At 42.4% G+C, this 24,131-nt stretch overlaps 1 protein-coding gene across 1 annotated transcript in view; it reads right to left on the bottom strand.

Moving 5' to 3' along the window:
• Positions 1-24,131, bottom strand: part of SLC10A6 (solute carrier family 10 member 6) — a 277,252-nt gene that overhangs the window by 67,324 nt on the left and 185,797 nt on the right. The window contains exons 3-4 of the mRNA XM_078677507.1: positions 10,780-10,868; positions 7,247-7,422 (exon numbers count right to left, since the gene is read on the bottom strand). Coding sequence (XP_078533633.1) covers positions 7,247-7,422; positions 10,780-10,868 — 265 coding nt within the window. The remainder of the gene's footprint in view (positions 1-7,246; positions 7,423-10,779; positions 10,869-24,131) is intronic.

Here is a 24,131-nt window from a genome sequence, read left to right as displayed (position 1 = left end):
CTGTACAACGAAACAGGCAAAATTAAGAATTTTGGAGCATCAAAGAGCAATACGAAATGAGAATCAGCAATATCCTGTGGCGAGGCATTTCTCGCTGTTACATAACAAAAATCCCAATTTGATGAAATTTTGTGTTTTGGACAGCGTTGATCTTAATGAGAGGGGAGGCAACAGGTGGCTAGAGTTACGGAAACTCGAATCAAAGTACATTATAATGTACAATACCTTGCAGCCCATGGGACACAACTTGGGTGAAGAGTTAGCCATTCACCTCCAAACATAAAATATGGTTTTTTCTCTGATGTTGAATATGCTGCTGCTTTTTTGGTATCTGAAAGTTTAAATTTTAATAGTTTTTAAAAACAGATGTTTTGCACTGATCTACAAATGTAAATATCCAATAGCTATAGTCTTGTTTTTCTTTTTTCCATTACAGGTTATGGGAGATACCACCGCCCACATGGGCATTATTGGAAGTCAAGTCTGATAATTATGATGGACCTTTGCCCACTGGGGCAATATTACATGAACAATGAATCCGGATACTGTGTGATTTTAACACAATACCGCATATTATGGCTGGCGTAAGAGCGCATGTCAAACAGACAGTATTATTATTCTGTCTGTATATTAAGTACTAATATTGGTCCTATACTTTGAACATCAAGAATATGGCTTAATAATTAAATCCCAATCGTGCTTGGAAGCGTGACAAATGTTTACATGAAACAATGTTTACAATGGACAGACTTAGCTTACTATGGTATTTTCTTTATGTTCATGAATACGTGCACATTGTGTAAACACTATGTACCTTTAAATGACCGTCAGTGCCTGCATAGCCCCACCCGTGAGCAAGAGATCGGCGGATCTCGAAACGCGTTGGGTTTGCTCTGCCAAATAAACTGACAGCACCGTGATGTAATTGGGCTCCGACTCTGGTTTTTTCAAAAATGAAGCGCGACCAGGAGTGTGTGGAATATATATATATACATACACATACATATATATAAATGCATATGCATATATATGCATATATATATATTTGTATATGTGTGCGTGTAGAGAGAGGTAGAGAGGTAGAGGTGTAGAGGTAGAGAGTTAGAGGTAGAGAGGTAGCGGTAGAGAGGTAGAGACTAGTAGAGAGAGATGTAGAGAGAGGTAAAGAGGTAGAGAGTGGAGAGTGAGTAATAGAGAGTAGAGAGTGAGTAGTAGAGAGTAGTAGAGAGCAGTAGAGAGAGTAGCAGAGAGTGAGTAGTAGAGAGTAGTAGAGTGAATAGTAGAGTGAGTAATAGAGTAGTAGAGAGTGAGTAGTAGAGAGTAGTAGAGAGTAAGTAGTAGAGTGAGTAGTAGAGAGCAGTAGAGAGTGAGTAGTAGAGAGTAGTAAAGAGTGAGTAATAGAGAGTAGTAGAGAGTGAGCAGTAGAGAGTGAGTAGTAGAGAGTAGTAGAGAGTGAGTAGCAGAGAGAGAGAATAGTAGAGAGTAGTAGAGAGTGAGTAGTAGAGTGAGTAGTAGAGACTAGTAGAGAGAGAGTAGTAGAGAGTGAGTAGTAGAGAGTAGTAGAGAGTGAGTAGTAGAGAGTGAGTAGTAGAGAGAGAGTAGTAGAGAGTGAGTAGTAGAGAGTAGTAGAGAGTGAGAAGTAGAGAGTGAGTAGTAGAGAGTAGTAGAGAGTGAGTAGTAAAGCGTGAGTAGTAGAGAGAGAGTAGTAGAGAGTGAGTAGTAGAGAGTGAGTAGTAGAGAGTAGTAGATAGTGAGTAGTAGGGAGTGAGTAGTAGAGAGAGAGTAGTAGAGAGTAGTAGAGTAGTAGAGAATGAGTAGTAGAGAGTGAGTATTTGAGAGTAGTGGAGTAGGAGAGAGTAAGTAGTAGAGAGTAGTGGAGAATATTCCAAAGTTTGGCACAGCACCACTTGCACAATAAGTCCAATCAAATCATATCATATCACTTAGAGTCCTTATTGAAGCGCTGAATCTTGGTGTATATTCAAATGCTTTTATTTTCCTTAAGTTTATGTACCACAGCCAGCCGAAACGTTTCGTTCTGTACAACAGAACTTCTTCAGGGCGTTCTTATTTCCTTCAAGTTATGTCGGTATCCTGTTGTCATATAACTAGATATTTCTTCCAAATGTTAGCCGAGACGTAAGTACATTCTTATTCAAAGTGACTAGGTATCAATTTTACCCACACAATTCGGGCAGACTTGAGTAATTTATAGCATCCTCAAAGTCAGTCTTTCAAAAATTCCAAAGTATAGGACATGATAATCCAAATCCAAATGTTTCTCAAGAAAAGTCATTTTCAATCGTTCGGAATATCGGTGTTTGGGCAGATATGACCCAGGGACCCCCAGTATGCAAGGGGAATGAGTCCCCCCTCTGCATACGCGCCAGTGGCCTGCGTTGCAGAGAGGTGTAAAAAGGGGCATAGCCTCATTACACCTCTGTGCAATGCAGCCCCCTGGCGCATACTGGAGGTTCCAGGTGGGCTAGTTGGCCCCCAGGGACCCCTAGTATGCAAGGGGAATTAGTTCCCCCTCTTCAAACATGTACGGGGGCTGCCTTGCAGAGAGGTGTAAAAAAGGGTGTGGCCTCATTACACCTCTCTGCAATGCAGCCCCCTGGCGCATACTGGAGGCTCCTGGTGGGCTAGTTGGCCCCCAGGGACCCCCAGTATGCAAGGGGAATTAGTTCCCCCTCTGCAAACGCGGCAGGGGGCTGCGTTGCAGAGAGGTGTAACAAGGGGCATAGCCTCATTACACCTCTGCAATGCAGCCCCCTGGCGCATACTGGAGGTTCCAGGTGGGCTAGTTGGCCCCCAGGGGCCCCCAGTATGCAAGGGGAATTAGTTCCCCCTCTTCAAACATGCACGGGGGCTGCGTTGCAGAGAGGTGTAAAAAGGGGCGTGGCTTCATTACACCTCTCTGTAAGGCAGTCCCCTGGCGCATACTGGAGATTCCTGGTGGGCTTTCAGGTCTTATATAGTTAGGAATTAGCATTAAAAAAACCTTTGAAATTCACTGAAAAAAACATAGGTTTCAGGCCTTATATAGTTACGAATTAGCATTTAAAAAACCTATGAAATTCACTGAAAAAACCATAGGTTTCACACCAGTTATAGTTAGGAATTAGCATTTAAAAAACCTATTAAATTCACTGAAAAAACCATAGGTTTGACACCAGTTATAGTTAGCTGGAAATTTTACTGACATAAAACCATTGAAACACATTTTAAACCTGTATTGTATTTTTCCTGCTGGTGGTGATGAACTGTGCTTTTATGGATACTCGTATCTGAATAAAGATTATTTGAATTTTTGTATTCCTGTGTTATTACTTGGCCACATAACGTTTTGACTTTCAAACTCAATATTGTTGCTACTCCTTACTAATTTTTTTTTCTTCTTTCTTTCCTCAGGCCCTTATGTGTTACACTTTTCATAGTTGTTTCTTCCAAATCTACATGCTCTTATATCTTCCTTCTAACATTCACATGAATCTTCTGGTTCTTTTTTGGATGCTTTAATTTGTCTCATTCCTGAATTAGGAACGAATTTGCACTATTGCAGAAATGACAGACCCGTATCTTTAGTAAATATTGACTATAAGAATTTTTTCTAACGCTTTAGCTTTGAGGCTGGAGTTCGTGTCTTCCTAAACTACTTTTTAAGGAGCAATCTGGTTTTGTTAAGGGATGCCTTATTTCAGACAGTACATGTTTATTGTTTGATATTCCATTAAAAACTTCTCATTTATTCTGACTCACTCGCAGCAATTGCCTTAGCCGCAGAAAAAGCATGTGACAGGGTATTTTGGCCTTTTATTTTTCGAACACTCAAATGGTTCAGTTTTGGTCCCAAAATTATAACTTTAGTATCCCATCTCTACTCAAACCCTAAGGCAGCAATTTTTGCTGATGATCTTACTTCTTTATACTTTCCATTAGGAAGGGGTGTTTGACAAGGATGCCTTCTTTCCCCATTTCTCTTTAATTTAGCATTGGAGCCATTTTTTTCTAAAATATGTCAGAATCCAGATATTCATGGTTTGCTAATTAATTTAGCAACTTATGCGGATGATATTTTATTATTCCTTTCACAACCCCAGTCTTCTCTGTCTACCTTTCTACTAGAAGTAACTTCATACGCATTAGTATCTGGTTATAAATGAAACAATAATAAGTGTGAAATTCTGCTCTTAAACAAATTTACTCTTGCCTTATCCAATTTCATGTGGATTTCTCAACATATAAAATATTTAAATCCATATTTAACTCAATCCATTAAAACCTAAATTTCTTTAAACATAGAAAAGTGTTTACAGAAGATATCCATTTCGACTCCTAAATGGCACCCTCTACATCTTTCCGGGTGGGGTCGTTTAGATACCATTAAGATGATGTTAACTCCACTCATACTTTATATTATCTCTAGCATACCAAGAGCAATACATTTCAAGTTTTAAAAAAATCAATTCTGTATTATTTTCATCTCTATGGAAAAATAATGAAAATCCTGTATGACAATACCAAAACTCACACATCCAAAATCAGACAGAGGGGAAAGGTTTTCTGACTTCTCTACTTATCATAAGTCGTTTTTGTTATGCCAGTCCTCTCAGTGGATTTTGTATACCTCATTAGATTGTCCATTATGGTTTGACCTTGAACAATCCTACCTTTCCACTTTTTCTTTTCCAGAATGTCTGTCATTTACTCATAAACCACAAACGCTCTCAACTCCTATTCTAAAGTGCTTAGTTAAATTGCTAGAATCTGTTTTGCCCTCCATACCTATAGATTATGTAACCTTTTTTAAGTCCACCATTTGGCATAATAAATTAATATTGATCAATGGTAAAAGTTTCTACTGGAGATAGAAAGGTATAATTTGGTTGAACCAATCATATACCCACCTTTTATTTGACTTTCCCTCCTCTCTTCAAAATAAATACCAGTTGTTATAAACTGCCCTCTGTCTTGCATATGCTCACTTTAATTCACATCCCCTCACCATTCCAGCTCATATTAGTCAGCGACATAATCTCCTTTTAATTTTCCTCAAAGACTCTGCCGTCTATTCCCATTTGCACGCACCCAGTATCACTAAAGTCAAGACTACCGTAGAGTTAGCCTGGGAACAGGGCTTGGGTTTGGAATGGTCTATTTCCATGTGGACCACAATTAGGAAAACATCTAAAGTGTCAAACACCCTTTTTCATCTATAATAGACTTTTCCTTTCCCCTGCTGGCCTGTATAAGATGTTTTTTGATCTCTCTGATACTTGCTGAACATGTTCCTTAATGCATGCTGATTTAAAGCACTTACCTTTCACTTGTCCTTTTGTTTAAGATTTTTGGAAATAAATTTGGGCTCAGATAAACTTAATATTTCATTGTGCAGCCCCTTTCTCTATTGAAATACCTTTTTAGGTAGTTTATCAGATGGTTGTGGAACCTGTCCTTCAATGTGCTGATGTTAGACCTATTCATTGCAGTTGCATTTCAACAAATTGGAAAGATTCAATTAAATTATCTTTTCTGGCTTGGTGGTATGCATGGTTTCATAACCACAGATTAGATACAGCAACTGAATACGCTATTTTGCTTGCTAGGAAACGTTTATTATTATGGTGTCCTGTGACAAAGTTTATTGATGATAATGACAAATATTATTTTATGACTACTCCATTACAACAAGATGTTTTACAACCTCCCTGACTTTTCTTATGTTGATATTATTATTATTTGAATATCTTTCTTGTTCATATAGTACTGTTAAAATGTATTTTTTTCCAGACTTTCCTTCTTTTCTACCATTTATAACGCACCTACTCAGGTATTCTTTTAAACGCAAAATGATATTTTTATTATTGTGCTCTTTTGCTTACCTTTGTTTTCGTATGATTCTAATAAACTTACTTTGAAACTACAATAAAACCTATGTCTAGAGCCTCAGGATAGTGGTGTGTAATATTTAATCAACGTTATTTAAAGAATCCCAATAATACCGAAGTTTTATTCATAGCCATAATAGGTGTGCGAGTGTATCACTGGTCCCACATCCCCTCCAGCACGTATCAACTCGTGTTTGTCCCATTCCCAAAGGTTAACTCATGTGTAGTACCAGTATGTAGCTATATTAGGTAGTGATTTTCTGGTGATTTCTAACTTAGCTGTACTGTGGTTCCTAACATATAATTTCCGGCTCTCTGTTTTCTGAGCTAAGCAATCTCATTTTTTAAGGCTTGTTAGAACTCAGGAGTTTATAAATACCAATGATAAGCTTTTTGTCATAATCTTTTGTAGGGAGGCATTTCTGAAATGTCATCAGCAGGTGACTTACCAGTAACTTGAATGTGGAGTTCAATACCCACTATCAGACCTGTGTATATCGACAGTGCTCAGTTTCAGGCCAAGCATAATCTCGATTCAAGAATATAAGTACTTCCAAGTCCACATTTCTCCTATTCGTTTGAACCATTGCTGGTGCCATACTTGAAAGGAGTCACTGTCTTTGGCCGAAGTGAACTCAGTAATTTCTAGTATGGGAGAAAACAGTGAGGGAAAACCTGGTAAGTCCAAGCTTGCCAGCTACTTTGTCTCACATTGCAAGGGTAGCTCTGGTCAATGAAGAGTAGGGAAAATCCCAAGAGAGATTATGGTGCATTCCTTCTCTCTCTATTTGAGGCAGTACAGCAAGTTGACTTGCTGCATTGCGTCAAATGTTAGTAAATCTGGCCCTAAGCATATTCCTTGCACAGCAAATAGCCAGCTAAATGTATCTGACTCAATCAAATCAAAACACTAACAAATACAAAGGATATGATGCAAAACATGTTGTAGCATATTTCATAGACGAACCTGGGCTCTATTGCAAGGTTCACAAATTACATTTTCAAAACTTCTTTAAATCAAAGTGTAAACCATTAGCAAAAGATGTGGCCTATTGACTAGAGCTACTTACCATGAAACTGGTAAACCAGGTTTGAACTTGGCTTCATATATTATGATTCTGGCCAAATCACTTTATCTCCCTGCGCCTAAAAAATGGTCACATAATTTGGTTTTCTTGTAAACGCCTGTAATGCCCTTTGGCCAAGTTTGTGCTACAAAAAGTTGTTTTGATGATGTAAGGCTTTTCTATATCATTCCCATGTTGTCCTGGAAAGTATACCTCTATATCTATAAAGCCTCTATACCTGGCCGACTCAATTCTCCAAATATTTTTTCAGGTGCTAGTCTGGCTTACCTTCTCCAAGGCTGGCGCACAACAATCGCCAATGCGAACCCACTGATGTACCCAATGAGTGGATAGATCATCCCGATAATTACGATTGAGAGATCCATGTTCCAGGATCCCTTGTATAACACAGCGCTGGCAGTTCCAATCACAAGCATTAGGAGTCCACCGATGACTGACCCAACCTATTGGAAAAAAGAACAGCACACCCATGGTATTTTCAGGAAAAAATTGTGTTGTTATTTGCTATATGCTTCTGTTTAAACAAATTAGGTCATTATTTAGAGTTCTGTAGACGGGATACTCTGCCTTCCGCCATATACCATAGGCTATAATTTGCTTGTAATATAGAAGATGGAACATTGGCAACGTTTGTGACATCAAATCCCATCTGTCAGACTCTAAATAAGGCTTTTTGTTGTTATTGTTTATTGTATATTCTTATTGTTGGCTTGAGGCTATACATATAGGCCATATTTTGTTCTTTGTTAATTACAAATAAAACTGTTACTTCTACTACTACTACTTTTAGTGTTGCTACTTCTACTACTACTGCTTCTAGTACAAACAATGCTCGTACTACTGTGTCTGCTAATATCACTACTTTACTGATATCAATTCAACTACAAGTTCAGCTACTACAACTACTATTAAGTCAAGTCAGAGAATTTATATAGCGCACTACATACCCAGAGGGTCTCAAGGCGCTTAGGAAGGGGGGGAGGATTACTTGTCAAATATCCACGTTTTAAGTTGCTTTCTGAATGCTAGGTGGTTCTGGGTAAGGCGAAGGTAAGCGGGGAGTGAGTTCCATGTTTTAGCAGCCAGGTGTGAGAAGGATCTGCCTCCCATGGTGGTCTTGTTGATGCGAGGTACAGTGGCGAGGGCTTGGCTGGAAGAACGTAGTTGGCGGGAAGGGGTGTAGAAGGACAGTCGTGAGTTGAGGCATTCTGGTCCGATGTCGTAGAGTGATTTGTGTGCGTGGGTTAGCAGTCGGAAAGTGATCCTTTTATTGACGGGTAACCAGTGGAGGTCTTTAAGGTGACCAGAGATGTGTTCGTTGCGCGGGATGTCTAATATGATCCTGGCTGAGGCGTTTTGGATTCGTTGGAGTTTCTTCTGGAGTTTAGCGGTAGTGCCTGCGTAGAGGGTGTTTCCGTAGTCCAGTCGGCTCGTGACCAGAGCATGGGTGACTGTTTTCCTTGTTTCGGTGGGGATCCAGCGAAATGTTTTTCTGAGCATGCGAAGAATGTTGAAGCAGGAAGAGGATACGGCGCTGACTTGTCTGTTCATTGAGAGTGAAGAATCCAGGATGACGCCTAGGTTCCGTGCGTGGTCTGTCGGGATGGGTGCTTTTCCGAGGGCTTCCGGCCACCAGGAGTCGTCCCATGCAGAGGGGGATGTACCTAAGATGAGGACTTCAGTTTTGTCTGAGTTCAGTTTCAGACGGCTTTGTTTCATCCATTCGGCAACTTCTTTCATTCCTTCGTGTAGGTTAGTTTTGGCGGTGCTGGGGTCATTGGTGAGAGAAAGGATTAGTTGAGTGTCATCCGCGTAAGAGATGATGTTGAGGTTATGTTGGCGGGCGATGGCCGCGAGGGGGCTCATGTATACGTTGAAGAGGGTGGGGCTGAGTGAGGATCCTTGTGGTACGCCACAGATGACTTCAGTGGCTTCGGATTTGAATGGTGGAAGGCGGACTCTCTGGGTTCTTCCAGTGAGGAACGAGGTGATCCATTCAAGTGCTTTTCCTTGGATTCCGATGTTATTGAGGCGTTGTAAAAGAGTGCTGTGGCAGACTGTGTCGAATGCTGCGGAGAGGTCGAGGAGGATGAGGGCGACTGTGTCTCCATTGTCCAGTAGAGTTCTAATGTCGTCTGTTGCTGCGATGAGGGCGGTCTCAGTGCTGTGTTTTGCTCGGAAGCCGGATTGTGAGGAGTCGAGGGATTTGTTGGCTTCGAGGAAGGCGGCGAGCTGGTTGTTGACAGCTTTCTCGATGACCTTGGCCGGGAATGGAAGGAGCGAGATGGGGCGGTAGTTTTTGAGTTCGGTGGGGTCCGCTGTGGGTTTTTTCAGAAGGGCGGTGAGTTCAGCGTGTTTCCAGTCTTCCGGGAAGGTGGCGGAGTTGAAGGAGCAGTTGATGACGTCTCGGAGGTGCGGTGCTATGACGGAGTCTGCTTTGTTGAAGATGTGGTGAGGACAAGGGTCTGTGGGGGATCCTGAGTGGATGGAATTCATCAGGCGGATGGTGTCCTCAGTTGAGATTGGGTTCCAGTCGTTAAGGGTGTTCACGGGGGGAGAATGTTCAGCAAATGGTAGGGTGGGTTGGTTTCCGGGTTGGTTGTCGAAGCTGTTGTGGATGTCTGCAATCTTGTTGTGGAAGAATGAGGCTAGGGAGTCGCAGAGGGCTTGAGAGGGGGTGATGTCGTTGGAGTTGGCCGAGGGGTTGGAAAATTCCTTGACGATGTTGAAAAGTTCCTTGCTGTTGTGGGCGTTGTTGTCAAGTCGATCCTTGAATGCTGTTTTCTTGGCCTTTCGGATTAGTTGGTGGTGAGTGCGGGTGGCGTTTTTGAAGGCGTCCTTGGTGCTAGTGGTTGGGTCTTTTTTCCAGGCCTTTTCAAGGGAGCGGCAACGTTTCTTGGACTTCTTGAGATCATCGTTGAACCATGAGGCCTTTTTGCTGCCAGGTTTGCTTTGACGTTTCTTCAGTGGTGCTAAGGTGTCGGCGGTGTAGGATAACCATAGGGTGAGGTTGGCGGCGGCTTCGTTTGCGTTAGAAGAGTGGGCTGGGGTGTTTAGAAGGAGCGATGCGGAGATTTCGTCCGTGGTGATTTTGTTCCAGTTTCTTTAATACCAGGGCTACTTTCGGATGCCCCTTCTGTTGCTATCTTCTACTCTTCCTAGGGTTCCAGGTACCTATACAAGGCAACGTAATTTAAACTATGGCAAATACTTGTGTAATGCAATTTATTAGCTCCTTAAAGCTGTTGTAGTATGGCATCGTTTTTTTAAAATAATTAATTGTGATTATAGCTACTGGTACTACTCCAAATACTACTCCTATTACTACTGCCACTACTGCCAATACTATGGTTGCTACTACTACTAGTGTTTCTAATACCACTAGTATTGTTACTTCTGCTACTATTACTTCTTTGGCCAGTGATACCACTTCTACTGCTACGATAACTGCAGCTACTACTACTGTTAGTACTACTGCTATTACTAATTTCTCTACTCCTACTTCTCTTGCTACTACTATTGCTGATGCTGTTACTACATACTGTACTATTGCTACAGCCACTACTACTAATACTTATACAAGCGATACTAATACTATAAATACTACTACGGCTAGTTATGAACTTTAGCTGACTCGTGTGTCACTATCTGTTGTGCATTTGTGGGTCTATGGCTGACCTGGGCTCCAGGTAGGTCTAATAGAAAGGTAAATTCACACTATGTCAATGGCTACCACATTATAATTCCTATGCCACTGCAGCTTCATACGAGAAATGGAAAAAAGCAGACTTCGGACTTACTTTGGAAATCAACTTAGCCTTCTTTGGCCACTTGTAATTCACAAAAATTCCACCAGCCACTGGTGCAACCAGGCTTATTAATGCAATTCCTAAAAGGGAAAACGAAGAATGGCTTTGAATGCTTTGAAATATCCGGTGCAGTGTTTACCACATTATTCATTGAAGGCATGCAAACTCACAGACAAGGGAGAAGAAAGCATATCTGCATTAATGGTTCATTGCATCAGTTGATGGATTGGTGCTACAGCCTATGAGGAACAACTTAGGGGCAAGCTTAATATGTTTTCCTGCAATATAGTGCAGCAACCAAAGTTGCTGTGCTGTATGCATGGAAGGGAGCAAGTAGAACAGAGCCAATCCTGGCACACTTTCTAGCTCCCTTGCTCCACGCACACACATTTAAACAATAGTGCAAAAGTCAGTACCTGATGGCTCGCATAGGTTTGGTACTAGAAGGGTCCCCTTCCAGTAAAAATATTATTATTATACCTACTTTAAAACAGTTCCTGCTTCGTAAGTGTGCTGTAGACTGTAGCACACATGCAAAGACTGTATTAGTAGGCATGTATGTATATGGTATTTATATAGCTCAAACCTCGTTAGAAAAGTCAACAGGGTGCTCTACTGAGTCAAAGGCAAGCACGCAGCCCTCCAGTGAAACAAGCGGTAGCTGTTTAATGGATTGTTACTGCATTGTAATGTAGTTTTTTATGAAGATATGTGTTAGGGGAAAATACAGCTTTTCTACTACTTTGGGGCTACCTCAACGAGACATGCATTTTTTGCAAAAAATCCCATGTACAATTATTGGTAGATGTGTGCCACAAACCATGGGTAATTGAATGGGAATGCCTATGTACCACCTATGGGACGCCCTCTTGAAACAAAGTAGGGTAAAAGAAGTGCAGAGAGCTACTTTGCGCTACTTTAGGGCTACTTTCCAGTGTAAAACTAATTTTGTGCTGGAAAATAAATCCTATATAAACACTTTGTACTGGTTTGCATCACTTTTGGTGAATTTGCAGTGGCACAGTGTTTGTAAATTTGGCCCTACTTCTAATCCCTGAATAGTCCATAACATCAGGGTACACATTTGACCTGCTAACCGAGAACAAAACCTCCTGTAAGGACTTCATACATAACAAGCCTCTTCACAAGAGAAGAACACAAAAGCTTAGATGTAATTTGTATTTACAAATTGAGAATGTTTGCTTCTCTCATCCAGAGCCTTAGGCATGACTGGCTATTGGTTTGATCCAATACTACTGGCATATTTACAATATTTTGGCGTAGGGCAGCGCTGCAAGCATTCTAGCAGCGCTGCCCTACGTCAAAAGGAAAGGGCAGTAATGTGCCCTATCTACAAGATACGGCGCATCCTGGGTCCTTTCTACCAGTATTGGTGCACAAACTGCAGCCAAGCATCAACGTAGCCACCACATGGTGCAAGGGTGTCTGTGTAATTGGCATGATTGTTTTTGTGCAGGAAGGGACCCAAAATCAAAGGAGACATTTTCCTCATTCTATGTGCGCTACAGAATGCAGTACATGTTGAAAGAGGAACAAGCAAGGAGAAATGTATATATTTCTCGCTGTTGTGCCTGCTTTGGGAAGGCCTTAGTTTTGGTGCTACCCCAGATTTACACTATGTTGTAAATCTGGGACAGTGTCAAAAACCATGGGTGTTGCATGGGAACACCCCCAGCAACACCCATGGAACATCCCATCTACACAGAGTAAGAAATGGCCTAACTCCATATTCACAAGGCCATGGAAGGCCTAGCCGGGTGGCTCTGCATGGCCTTGTAAATATGGGCCAGCACACTGCTCCTCCGGAGTGTCACAAACGTGATGCTCCGGCGGGGTAAAAGTGCTGCACGGGCATTGTCCGACCTTCATGCCATGTGAACGCAACTGCGCCGAATCAAGGGGCACGCTGGGGGCGTGAGAAACGCTGGGGGCGTGTGCTACGTTCCGCCCTTCATGCCATGTGGGTCGTACATTAATCAGAAGATCGTCTGCTGTGGCCGTGTGCTGGGGGCATGACAAACGCGTTCAGCTGGAGGCCTGGTAAGTAACATTACTGCAGCCTCTCCTGCGCGCTGTTACTGAACTCTCTCATTCAACGAAATTAGACGCGCCTGCTACCATCAACCAGGGTTCTAGCCGGGCTCAGGCGGCGGATCAGTACACTAATTACACGCGCCTGATAACATCAACCAGGGCTGCAGCTGGGCCTCAAGCTGGGGAACACGCGCCTGCTAACATCAAACAGGCCTGCATCTGGGCCTCAAGCGGGGGAACACGCAAATGAGCGTGTCTGCAGGGACAATTACTGCAGCCTCTCCTACTCGCTGTCACTGAACTCTCCCATTAAACGGATTTACCCGCGGCTGATAACTCTCTCATTCAACGACATTACATGCGCCTGCTAACATCAGCCAGGGCTGTAGCCGGGCTCAGGCGGCGGATCACTACACCAATTACACGCGCCTGCTAACATCAACCAGGGCTGCAGCTGGCCCTTCTCCGTCCCTATTCTAATGAAACAAAAATTTTTCTCTACCGCGAGATTTTAAAATAAATTGCCCTTGCCAAATACACACATTACACACATTCTATTTCATACCCGGACAACGTCGAGACGGGCTGCTAGTTCTTAATAAAATAAAATTCTTCACAGAACATTAAATACACTGTATTACATAGGGACACAACTTTACAAACTTTAAACAAAAATGAAGTCACAAAAAAACAAAGGTTACAACTTAGTTATAATTTGGGGTTATTACATGACAACAATAACACATTTAAACCACATAGATAGAAATACCATATTTATAGTTTTTTTATAACTTACATTTAAAGATGATTTATACGAGTTATATTACGGTCCACAATCTAACATGAAATACCTACATCAATGATACAGTCGAACAACTGTAACTTCCAAATGGCATAAGTATTGTTTACTTCATTAAACAATAGCTTCTTAATAAATATTTTAATTTGGCAATGATATATATATTGTGATATGCAGATACAAATGTGTTCATTTACATTTGCTATACATATGGTGATTTATAATTTTCGACTAAATCATTAATGTAGATATTTCATGTGATATTGTGGACCGTACTATAAGTCATATAAATTAGGTTTAAATGAAAGTTTAAAAAAAACTATAACTATGGTATTTATAATGTTTGTGTAGTTTAAATGTGTTGCTGTAATGTAATAACCCCTAACTATAGCTAAGTTGTATATATAATAATATTTGATATTCACTCACACATAAAGGTACTTAGCGGGGCTCTACTGCCATTGGTCTGAGTGAGTGTCATTTATACTCTGCTTCCATCCATGAAAGTATGGAGCCATTGGATTTCTTGTCCTGTGAGTGATGCCATTTGTATGATCGCATGAGCATACCTGCCTTAAAGTGAGTGCGCTTGAGTTCCAGGGATGGTGTACATGTCCTTTAGTGTTTCATTTTCTTCATTTACCAGTCTCCTGTCGCTCATTTCATCTGCAGTGCCCTGCATTCCGCCCTGTAACGTCCTCATAATGTCGAACATTATGAAATGGCACTGGGCATAGTATATCATTGTTCAAGTGTTATGTTTAATTGTATTTGCTAGTGCAAGGGCACATACCCACCCTGTTCAGCCAGCAGCTTGTTTACTTTTTTCTTCTTAATTTATTGTGTATATGTGGTTAAGATTTTTTGTATAGTGGTTGTGAAAGTGGGTGACTGAAAGAATGTATCAGTATGTTGACCTTATTGAATGTATTTCATTTATGAGCCAGACCAATTGGCATTGCAATGCATGTTTTGTTTGAATGGCACAAGTGCAAATTTTCTTGTCGTTTGCACAAGTCTTTAACTGGTTAGCATACTGTATTACATTGAATGATATTGCTTCAGTCTCTTCTACAAATGGCAATGAGGCAATTGAATGATTATGCTAGGTTAGAGCTGTCTAGTTTAGAAATACATTTGGCTTTTTCCCAACAGTTACACAGCCTCCAAGTTAACAGTGCTCTGTCCTAAATACTCAATTAGCAATCTATTCTGAAGCATAGAATTCATAAAACAAGAAATGCCTAACACACAAATTAGCACTCATTCAGAGAGGCATGGTTGTTTTGATGGGATGAATAATGGGAATTTTCAGATTTATCGAAAATATGAGGTCTGCAGGAACACTACAGATGTTTTTCTTTTATTTCACCTAGACATTTGCCGTTTTAATTTAAGCATGAAACTCCATAGGAAGATGAGGAGTTACAAGGAGAGAGACCTGGACCTACTGATTATCCCCTAATTCCTAATTTTTAAGGAGACCCTCTGGACCTAACTTGCAATTTCCCAGTAACTCTTTCCCCGCCATTAGTCCCTGTTTCTGTATCTCCAGGTGTGGATTTGCTGAGAAAGATATAGGACCTTTCAAAATAAAGGCTGAATATGAGGGGATTGCCTCCATCAGGAAAGTGACTTTAATTAGATACCTTGTCTATCTGAAGAAGACATGTAGTTGCCTTTTGCTTTATGGAACCTAAGTTACCACTAACCTACAAAATCTGTTTTCCTGTTCAAGCCTTGTAAAAGACCCAGGCCTGTACACTTGTGAGGGTCGAAACAAGCATCATCTGTCCATCGTAGGCCGGTATTATCCTCTTTGGAAGATTACTATATGATGAGGAGCATGAATAATAATGAAAAACGAAGAAAACAAAATACATATTTATAACCCATCATCTGTGTGGAATTGGTTCGTGTACTATAATAATGTTTTGGACACTATTTTGTATGAACCTGAAGAAACAGTAAAGCAATTACAATAATTGCTGTATGAGAAACCTTTTGAAATTAAGGTGATTGCATTCCCACAAATATATTCACTTCAAACTTTGGGGAAATTGAGTCCCACCTTACATTAGGAATGCAGTAACTCACCACTACATTCTAGAACACTCAAATAGGCATTTTCTATGTGACGTAGAGTATTGCAGAACCTCTCTTAATGCTCCACATATAATAAACAACAATTATAATTTTGCATGAAATCATTCTAAGTTTAGGGCAATGGATCAAGATTTTGTTCTGTACTGAATACCCTTGAATAACTGGTTATACCCACTGCTTTCCATCAATTGCAACATTTGTACTTGGAGTGTATTGTAAGAAACACTATACTTTTTTAGGTGTGTGCTTAATTTTCCATTAGTTGCTTGCACTCTTTTTTCTCCAAAATTTGTTTTGTGTTTGGTAAGTTCTGAATCTTTGTACTTCCAAGTACAGAAAGTTCCTACTCCAGGGTCATCTTTGCCTGCCTGAGGAAGTGTGTGCTGTGCCATGGCTGCTTCACCCATCTCTCTAAGAATAGAGGAAGGCGTAAGCTATACTAGGGTCTGCACAGTAGCAGAACATGGTGTGATGCTGCTTTCCCTGCTCTGTTTCTAAAGAAGAGCAGAATGTAGCATAAGATTGACCAACACCTGCACAGCAGTGCTGTGACCCTACCACAATAAGTGTGGATAAAGCCATGAGCAGAAAGGAAATAGAGAAAGCGGGATATATAATATTATTATTTGTGCTTGAGGGATGGGAAGGAACAGGACATCCTATCCTTTCAGGAAGGTGATCGAATTTGTCAAGGGTAGAGAATGTCAAACAATTTTCATTCCACAGCAGGGTGGCAGTTCAAGAGGGTTCTGGAGGAGTCAAACCGAAGCGAATGGTAGAGGAAGGAGGCATCAGGTGCACTTTATTTAATCCATTAGCTCCCCACTGGTCTCCTCCTTTTCTGCATTGCAGGCCTATAGAGACAGTTCAGATGAAATAAAGGAAATGGGGAGCATATTCACACCTATAACTAGAGTGTTCTTGCAACTTAAAGTGCTGAGTGTGTCAACATCAACTCAATCTGTGCTCCCATTTTCTATGACACACTTAGAACTCCTGAACAGGAAATAAGATTGTGGTGGATATCAAGCTATCCATTATCCTATGTATGAATTAGAGGCTGCTAAGGACAGGTGGTTAGTTGCCACTCATATGAAGGATTCTACTAACCACTGCACAGTTAGGGGGTCATTTACTAAAGATTGTGCAGGTGCTCGCATGGCACACCACCGTTTTGTGCTGTGCCTGAATGCTTTTTCAAAATGGTAAGTAAATCAGCATAATTTTGTGCTGTCTTGTGACACTTTGCAACACTTTGCCACACCCAGAAGAGGATCAAATAACTTCCTTGGATTTTTCCAATAAATATCCCTACGTTTCAGTCTTGGTCATCCAAAATGCCATTAGGTTCAGTGAATTTTAATGGGATAATCAAGCTTACCAGCATGTATGGTCTTTAAACTGTTGTCATCAACAGTAGGACACATTAAGACTTTTCACTGCCAATAAAAATCCTCTCACTGATAAACGACAACTAATTCGACCAATATATCAGTGTCAGGCATCCTCTCATGTGTGCAAAAACGGAAATATTAATTTGGTGAACAGACATTCTCTTACATTTGCTCGAAAACAGCAGCTGCACTGCCATCTGTTTTACTTGTAATCAACTGCCCATTGGCGGCCATCTTGTTGAAAGGGAGCAGTGCATACATGAATCTACTTCTCCGACAGTTTTATAAGCATTGTATCTTTTATTGAACTTCTCAAATTCTACCTAATATTGTGAAACTTCAGAGGACTAGGTCTGGGCCTCATACAAAACCTGTTTATTAGTGACATTGCAAAGCATAAACTTGCCAAAGGTGACCATATCTGCAGGAGCGTGGCTATCAGTAGTACAGCCATTATAGTTGCACCAGGGCCCAGAGGTGGGTGGAGGGCTCAGTCTTCCCTGTACTGGCTGACGTTGGAGTGCACATCACCCATTAGGCGAGGCGGCACAGACGGTAAACTACTCTGACTACAGTTAGCTTGTGGAAAGGCTACCCTCACCCCTGGCTCATAGCCTTACAGATTAAAAGCATACCTCACTATACATCAGTGTGATCTACACCCTCACTTACCCCAACCCTAAATGACAACCCCAAAAACCTCACCAACTCAACCACATTTGACGTCACATTTACCTGTAACCTGAACTTTCCATAAACCTCTTAATGCTCTAAATCATGAGCTTCCTGACAAGTAACCGAAATGTCAACTTTCTCATCTCCCCACTTGCCCCCACCCGCTTTGCCCACCCCAAGATGCAACAGTTTTAACCATAAAATCTCCAGCAACAATCAATCAATCAATCAATCAATCAGTATTTGTAGAGTGCGATTTCACCCCAAGGGAGATCCAGGCGATTCAACACCGCCTAAAGCCCCTATCCATCAACAACAAACCACATCTTACATTAACTAGTAGCAATTTGTACACATGGCAATCACAACTATAGCACTCTTTCCCACACGAAGCTCTGTCTCCCCTTGCAAGCCAAGGGTGGGAGAGTGGAGCCAAAAAACATAACTGGGGCCTCCATGCAGCCCCTGTGTCACCTTCCAGAAAAAGAGGACCTCACTGGACTTACTTGCACACTTAACTGCCTATTGCTCCGCTTTGAACCTAACATGTGATGAATAGTGCCCTCGTAGTCCCCTGGAATGCACCACATGACCAAATAGCCTGGAGGGAAAACCTCTAAACTTGCCTAACCCTCAAGCACCTCTTCTGAATTATTTAAGCCCTGAACTGCTAGGCCTATCCCCCCTCACTCTACTAAGCCTTTTTTGGGCTATTTGGGGTAGGTTGCACTTAGGCATCCTTTACATGTTGTCCACCTAAGGTATCCACACCAAATTTAGTTCCTTTTTTCCCAACATCCTGGGGATTCTAAAGGCACCCAAGGTTTGTGGATTTCCCTGGAGAAATTAGCTAAAATACAGATACATTTTGGGGATAAATGAGAAAAAAAGTTCTGCAGAAGAAAGTGTTTTTTCCTGCAAATGGCATCAACAAATGGTTTGTGTGCCAAATTCACCATCTTCCCAGCTGTTAGAAATAGGCAGACTTGAATCAGAAAACTGCATTTTTCAACACAGTTTTGGCGTTTTACTGGGAGATAGAGCATGTACCTATTTTTGTGTTTTCAACCTCCTCCCAGTTAGTGGAGGAAACTGGTGTAAAATCCAAAGTGGATCTCGAAACGCTACACATTTCTGAAAATGAGACAAATTCTGAGTTCTGCAGGGGTCATTTGTGTAGATTCTTCAAGTTTTTCCTATAAAAAGTATTGAAATTGAGTTGAAAAAAAACAACCATTTGTGTCTGTTTCCATCTGTACCTTTTTCTAGCTACGACAGATTTTCAAAAGCAATATGCTGTTACGTCCACTGGATCCTTCTGCTTGCAGGAATATAAAGGGCTTGTAGGTTCACCAAGAACAAAGAATTTGTGGGAATCAGAGGGCAATTATCAAAATAACTTCTTTCTAACACACTGTCTTACATTTGGAAGGCGCACATGCAGAGAAAGACAATTGGTTCTATGGTTCAATGTTTCCCTAAGACTCTCAATAAATCTGATACCTTACTTGTGAGGGCAGGCCTAGTACCCGCAACAGTAAACAACCCAATATGCAACGTGGACACATTACATATTTCCACTGAAAACTGACCCTTTTTTGCAATGTGCCTAGGTGTGGATTTTGGGCCCTAGCGCAGCCTGCACCTAGGGAAATGTTGTGACTTTATTGTCGCCTCTCCTTTCTTTTGTGCATTTCTTCCCTATTGCTCAGCCAGGATGAGTGTTGGAATGTGTGGTGATGTCATGGAATTCTTGGGTGCCTGGTGATGTGCTGAGTGCCAGTTGGTGTGTGCAGGCTGAGCAGCAGGGAGGCTGCTCCTGGTGGGGTTACCTTACATCTTATTTCCATCTTATCTACCAACTTCATCTTCTGTAACTGGAAAATTAAACTACCTTGCGGTGATTATACCTCTTGGCTACATTTGGACTTTGTAGCGAGGTGGGGAGGGAGCATACCCAGACCGAATGGTGAGTCGCTGAATCAGCCCCCGCTGACTCTGCCTTCCCTCCTTCTTGTCAGAAACCCTGGGACACCGAGCCGCTACTCCACGACGACTTCGAAAAGGGAGAGGGCGCCTTTAATTGGGCGTTCGAGGAGGATAGCGAAACCACACCCCCGTATGACGTCCATGGATCGGGAATGGACATAAAGCAGGAAGTGCTATACACCGTGGGCAACGTCACCCCGGAGGAAGAAGGCGGAGAGAGGGGTGGTCAACGAGAGGCGGTCGCGAGAAGAGGCGAAACGAGTGGAGAGCGGAGGAGCGAGGAAAGCGGAGAAGTGAAGCCAGGAGGCCAACGTCCCTGCGAAGCGCCGTGCCACACTCCAGAGGGAGGAGTGTGGCTTTCACAGGTACAGAGACGTTTGGCGACCTGGGTGGGGAGAAGGGGAGAAGAATCTCCCGTATAAATAACCTGTGTACAAATCCCTAGCCCTTCCTCAAACCTTCCCACCCCCCTGTATACCTACCCGGTCTAAACTGTATTACTACCGTTATCCCACGCCCGACTCTCTTCCCCTGTCTTCCGTCCCCGTGTTCCGTTCACCTTTTCCCTCACAACCCGTCACTAGACCCCTTTGTAAAGCACTACTCAGCGGTGTCCACTGCACCCCGGGCTTCCCCAAGGGCGTATATTGCTCTGACTGTACATTGACGGCGTTCCCTTTGTTGGTTCTCTTTTGGGGCTGGACGATGCCGAGAGTCCGAGGGAGGAACCCGAGGGAGGAACCAAAGGACGTACCATCGACAGCAGAAGAGGAATCCCCGTACCTACATCGTCTTACAGGGTTGCCACCACGGATCCTTCACACTTCGCCAGAGAAAGACTAACATCCCGCAGTAGAAGAGCTTTGTTAAAAATAAAACCTGGTTTACCCAACAAAGGTCTCCGGTCTGTCACTAATCCCACGCTACAGACTTCTTTTACCTAAGACAAGAAACCTAGCAAACGTGTAATTTTTTTTAACTCTAGACACTTAAGGGTTTCCAGGATGGGGTGACATGTGTGGCGCTCACCAGGTTCTGTTACCAGAATCCCTTGTAAATCTTAAAATTTGACTAAAAAAATAAATCATCCTCAATTTTCTGAGATGGAAAGTTCTGGAATCTGAGAGGAGCCACAAACTTCCTTCCACCCATGAATCCCGTCAAGTCTCCTGATAAAATTGCTAACTCACTTGTGCGGCAGGCCCAGTGCCCGCGTCAGGAATTGGCTCAAAACTCAACATGGACACATCCTTTTTTTTTCACTGAAAACTGACACTTTTTTTGTAATGTGCCTAGCTGTGAATTTTAGACCCTAGCAGAGCCAGCACCGAGGGAAACCTAGCAAACCTGTGCAATCTAAAAACTAAACACCTATGGTAATCCAGGAGGGGGTGACTGGTGTGCCTTTCATCAGGTTCTGTTACCCAGAATCTCTTGCAAACTTTGCAAAAAAAACTCATTTTTCTCTCATTTCTGTCATGGAAAGTTTTGGAATCTGAGAGAAGCCACAAACGTACTTCCACCCAGCAGTTCCCCAGGTCTTCTTATAAAAATGGCACCTCACTTGTGTGGGTAGACCTAGTGCCTGTGACAGGAAACAAGCCTGATAGGCAATGTGGACATATCACATTTTTTAAATGAAAACTGACGCTTTTTAGCAATGTGCCCAGCTGTGGATTTTGGGCCCTAGCTCAGCTGGAGCTAAAGGTAACTTAGCAAACCTGTATATTTTTAAAAGCTAGACACCTAGGAAAATCCAAGATGGGGTGACTTGTGTGGCTCTTACCAGGTTCTGTTACCCAGAATCCCTTGCAAACCTCAACATTTGTCTAAAAATACATTTGTCTCAATTTTCTGTGCTGGACAGTTCTGGAATCTCAGGGGAGCCACAAACTTTTTTGCACCCAGCCTTCCCTCAGGTCTTCTGATAAAAATGTCACCTTACATGTGTGGGTAGGTCTAGTGCCTGTGACAGGGAAGGGCCCAAAATGTATTGCTTCAAAATTGTCTATCACAGAACGGCCTGGTTTTGCAAGGGGGTCACCTGCGTTTTTGGTCCCAGGCTCGGCGGTCATCTACGGAAACCAGCCAAACCCAGACATTTCTGAAAACTAGACACCCGGGGGAGTCCAGGGAGGAGTGACTTTTGTGGATCTTCTAAGATTTTCATATCCAGAATCTGTCAGATCTTGAATCAGGAATGCGCCTACCGGGTTCAAACTGAACTACATCTCCCAGAATTCCATCCTATGGGGAGGCGGGATCTCTATTTAATATTTATCACGCAGGAAGCGGTGTACGTGATTTCTGCTGTTTCGGATGGTACCGTAGCTGAGCGGCTGCTCTGCTACTCGTGGATTGCTGAACGACGATCTCGATTAGGCTTCCGTTGGGTCTCTGGCTGAGACACGGAACGTCGGCCTAACTGCTGTATGGTTGCGGTCTCATTGGCGTGCAGTGCAAGTGTGGTTGGTGACGCGCTCTAGACGCAAGACTCGTGAGGGATTTTTGGCATTTTTCCGTCTGCGGCTGCAACAGGAGACATCGGGCCCCTCAGGGAAGGGAAGGGAAGTGGAGCCGGACAAGCGCAAACTTCCCCTTCCGACATTCCTGTTTACGGCAGCGGCTGGTGCCAAGCGCCGGACCTTTTCCTGCCTGCCTAGGAGGTGTGGCATTGTGCGCTGGGTTCCCTAGCAGGTTTACCATGCCTGCGGATCTTCAGAGGGAACCTAGCTCTACGTGGATGCAAGGAATCTACATTTAGAGTGTTCTTCGAATGGGAGGTACTGTTACTTATATTCTTTGATTTCTGAACTGCTGGGAAGACTTGCTTAAGGATTATTCTGTTCTTTGAATACTCATTTTTCTCTCCTATAGTAAGCCGGCTCAAAGTCTTCGCAATACGTGCATGAACAAATGAGGCATGCCTGTGTTTGGAAGGCAGGGGGGGGGGGATTAAGAGAAATGGATCTGTGCCAATTTCCCTATGTGCTTCCTAAACCCTCCTCACACATCCAGAACTCACAATAAGTGAAAAAGGCATTTGTCTACACACCTCAACTAAATCCTAATAAGTCCCCCAAAGAAAACAAACATCATCCAACCCAAATTAAAACCCAACTTCTGTTCACTGAAAGGCAAAAACATTATTTTTTGAGTATTCATGAATACCGATCTAAACTTACAAGTATTGGTGTAGGGCCATAGAGGCTTAATAGGCTTCTTTTTTCACTTTTATATTTTCTTCAATTTCATATTTAAAAATACATACAAAAATGCTGGCATTTTAAGTAAGAAAATACAAGAGACTACTTTCTTGTCTATTCCGTCTCCCCAGAACAACACACTAAAAACGTAGTTATGATCCTTAAACGACTGCAAGAACATAGTGTGAATTCAGTGTTACTGAGGTCGAGTTCTTAGGGGTCATCTTGAGCCCTCAAGGGTTTAGTATGACTGAGAGAAAAGTTGAAGCAGCTCAAGAGTGGCCTGTTCCAAAGAATGTGAGAGAGGAGCAATGTTTTTTGGGATTCTCCTATTATTATCGGAGATTCGTCTCTCACTTCTCCCAGTTGGTCGTCCCAGTGACCCGATTGTTGAGGAAAGGATCGCCTTTTGTATGGACCCCTGAAGCCATGGAGGCGTTCACTCAACTCAAGAAGTACTTCCCCTATCCTGCGTCACCCACAAGTGGATATCCCTTTCATAGTTGAGACAGATGCTTCTGATGTGTCAATCGGAGCGGTCTTATCACAAAGGGATAAGGAAACCGGACAGCTACATCCAGTTGCTTTCCTGTCAACGAAACTGAACGCGGCGGAGGTCAATTATACAGTGGCGGAGAAAGAACTGTTGGCTATCAAAAAAACCTTTCAAGAACGGAGACACCACCTATGGGGGGCTCGACATCCCATAATGGTGTATATGGACCATCGCTTTTTCTTCAATGCATGAAGACTGCTCGACACCTATCCCAGAGACAGATGCGATGGATGCTCTTCTTTGCAGAATACGGCTTCCTGATCACCTTCTGTCCAGGCTCAGACAACAAAAAAGCAGGCTCACTGTACCGACAAAGTGAAGATGATACTCCTCGACAAGGTCTCCCTGAGGCAATAGTACATATGAACAACGTCTTGTGTGTGGTAGCTGTAGAACAATTCCTTGACCAAGTTAAGAATCATCGGTCCCTAGACCAGTAGCAGCAATGGTTGGATCAGAGTATGTAACGAACCCTTCAACATGGTATACCCTTGCACAATAACGAACTATTCCTGCCTACCCATAGCATCAGTTTGGAGGCATTTAACTGTTGTCATAATGCA

The sequence above is a fragment of the Lissotriton helveticus genome, chromosome 2_1 (assembly GCF_964261635.1).
Source record: "Lissotriton helveticus chromosome 2_1, aLisHel1.1, whole genome shotgun sequence".
Taxonomy (NCBI): Eukaryota; Metazoa; Chordata; class Amphibia; order Caudata; family Salamandridae; genus Lissotriton; species Lissotriton helveticus.
This window is presented reverse-complemented; position numbering and strand designations above follow the sequence as displayed.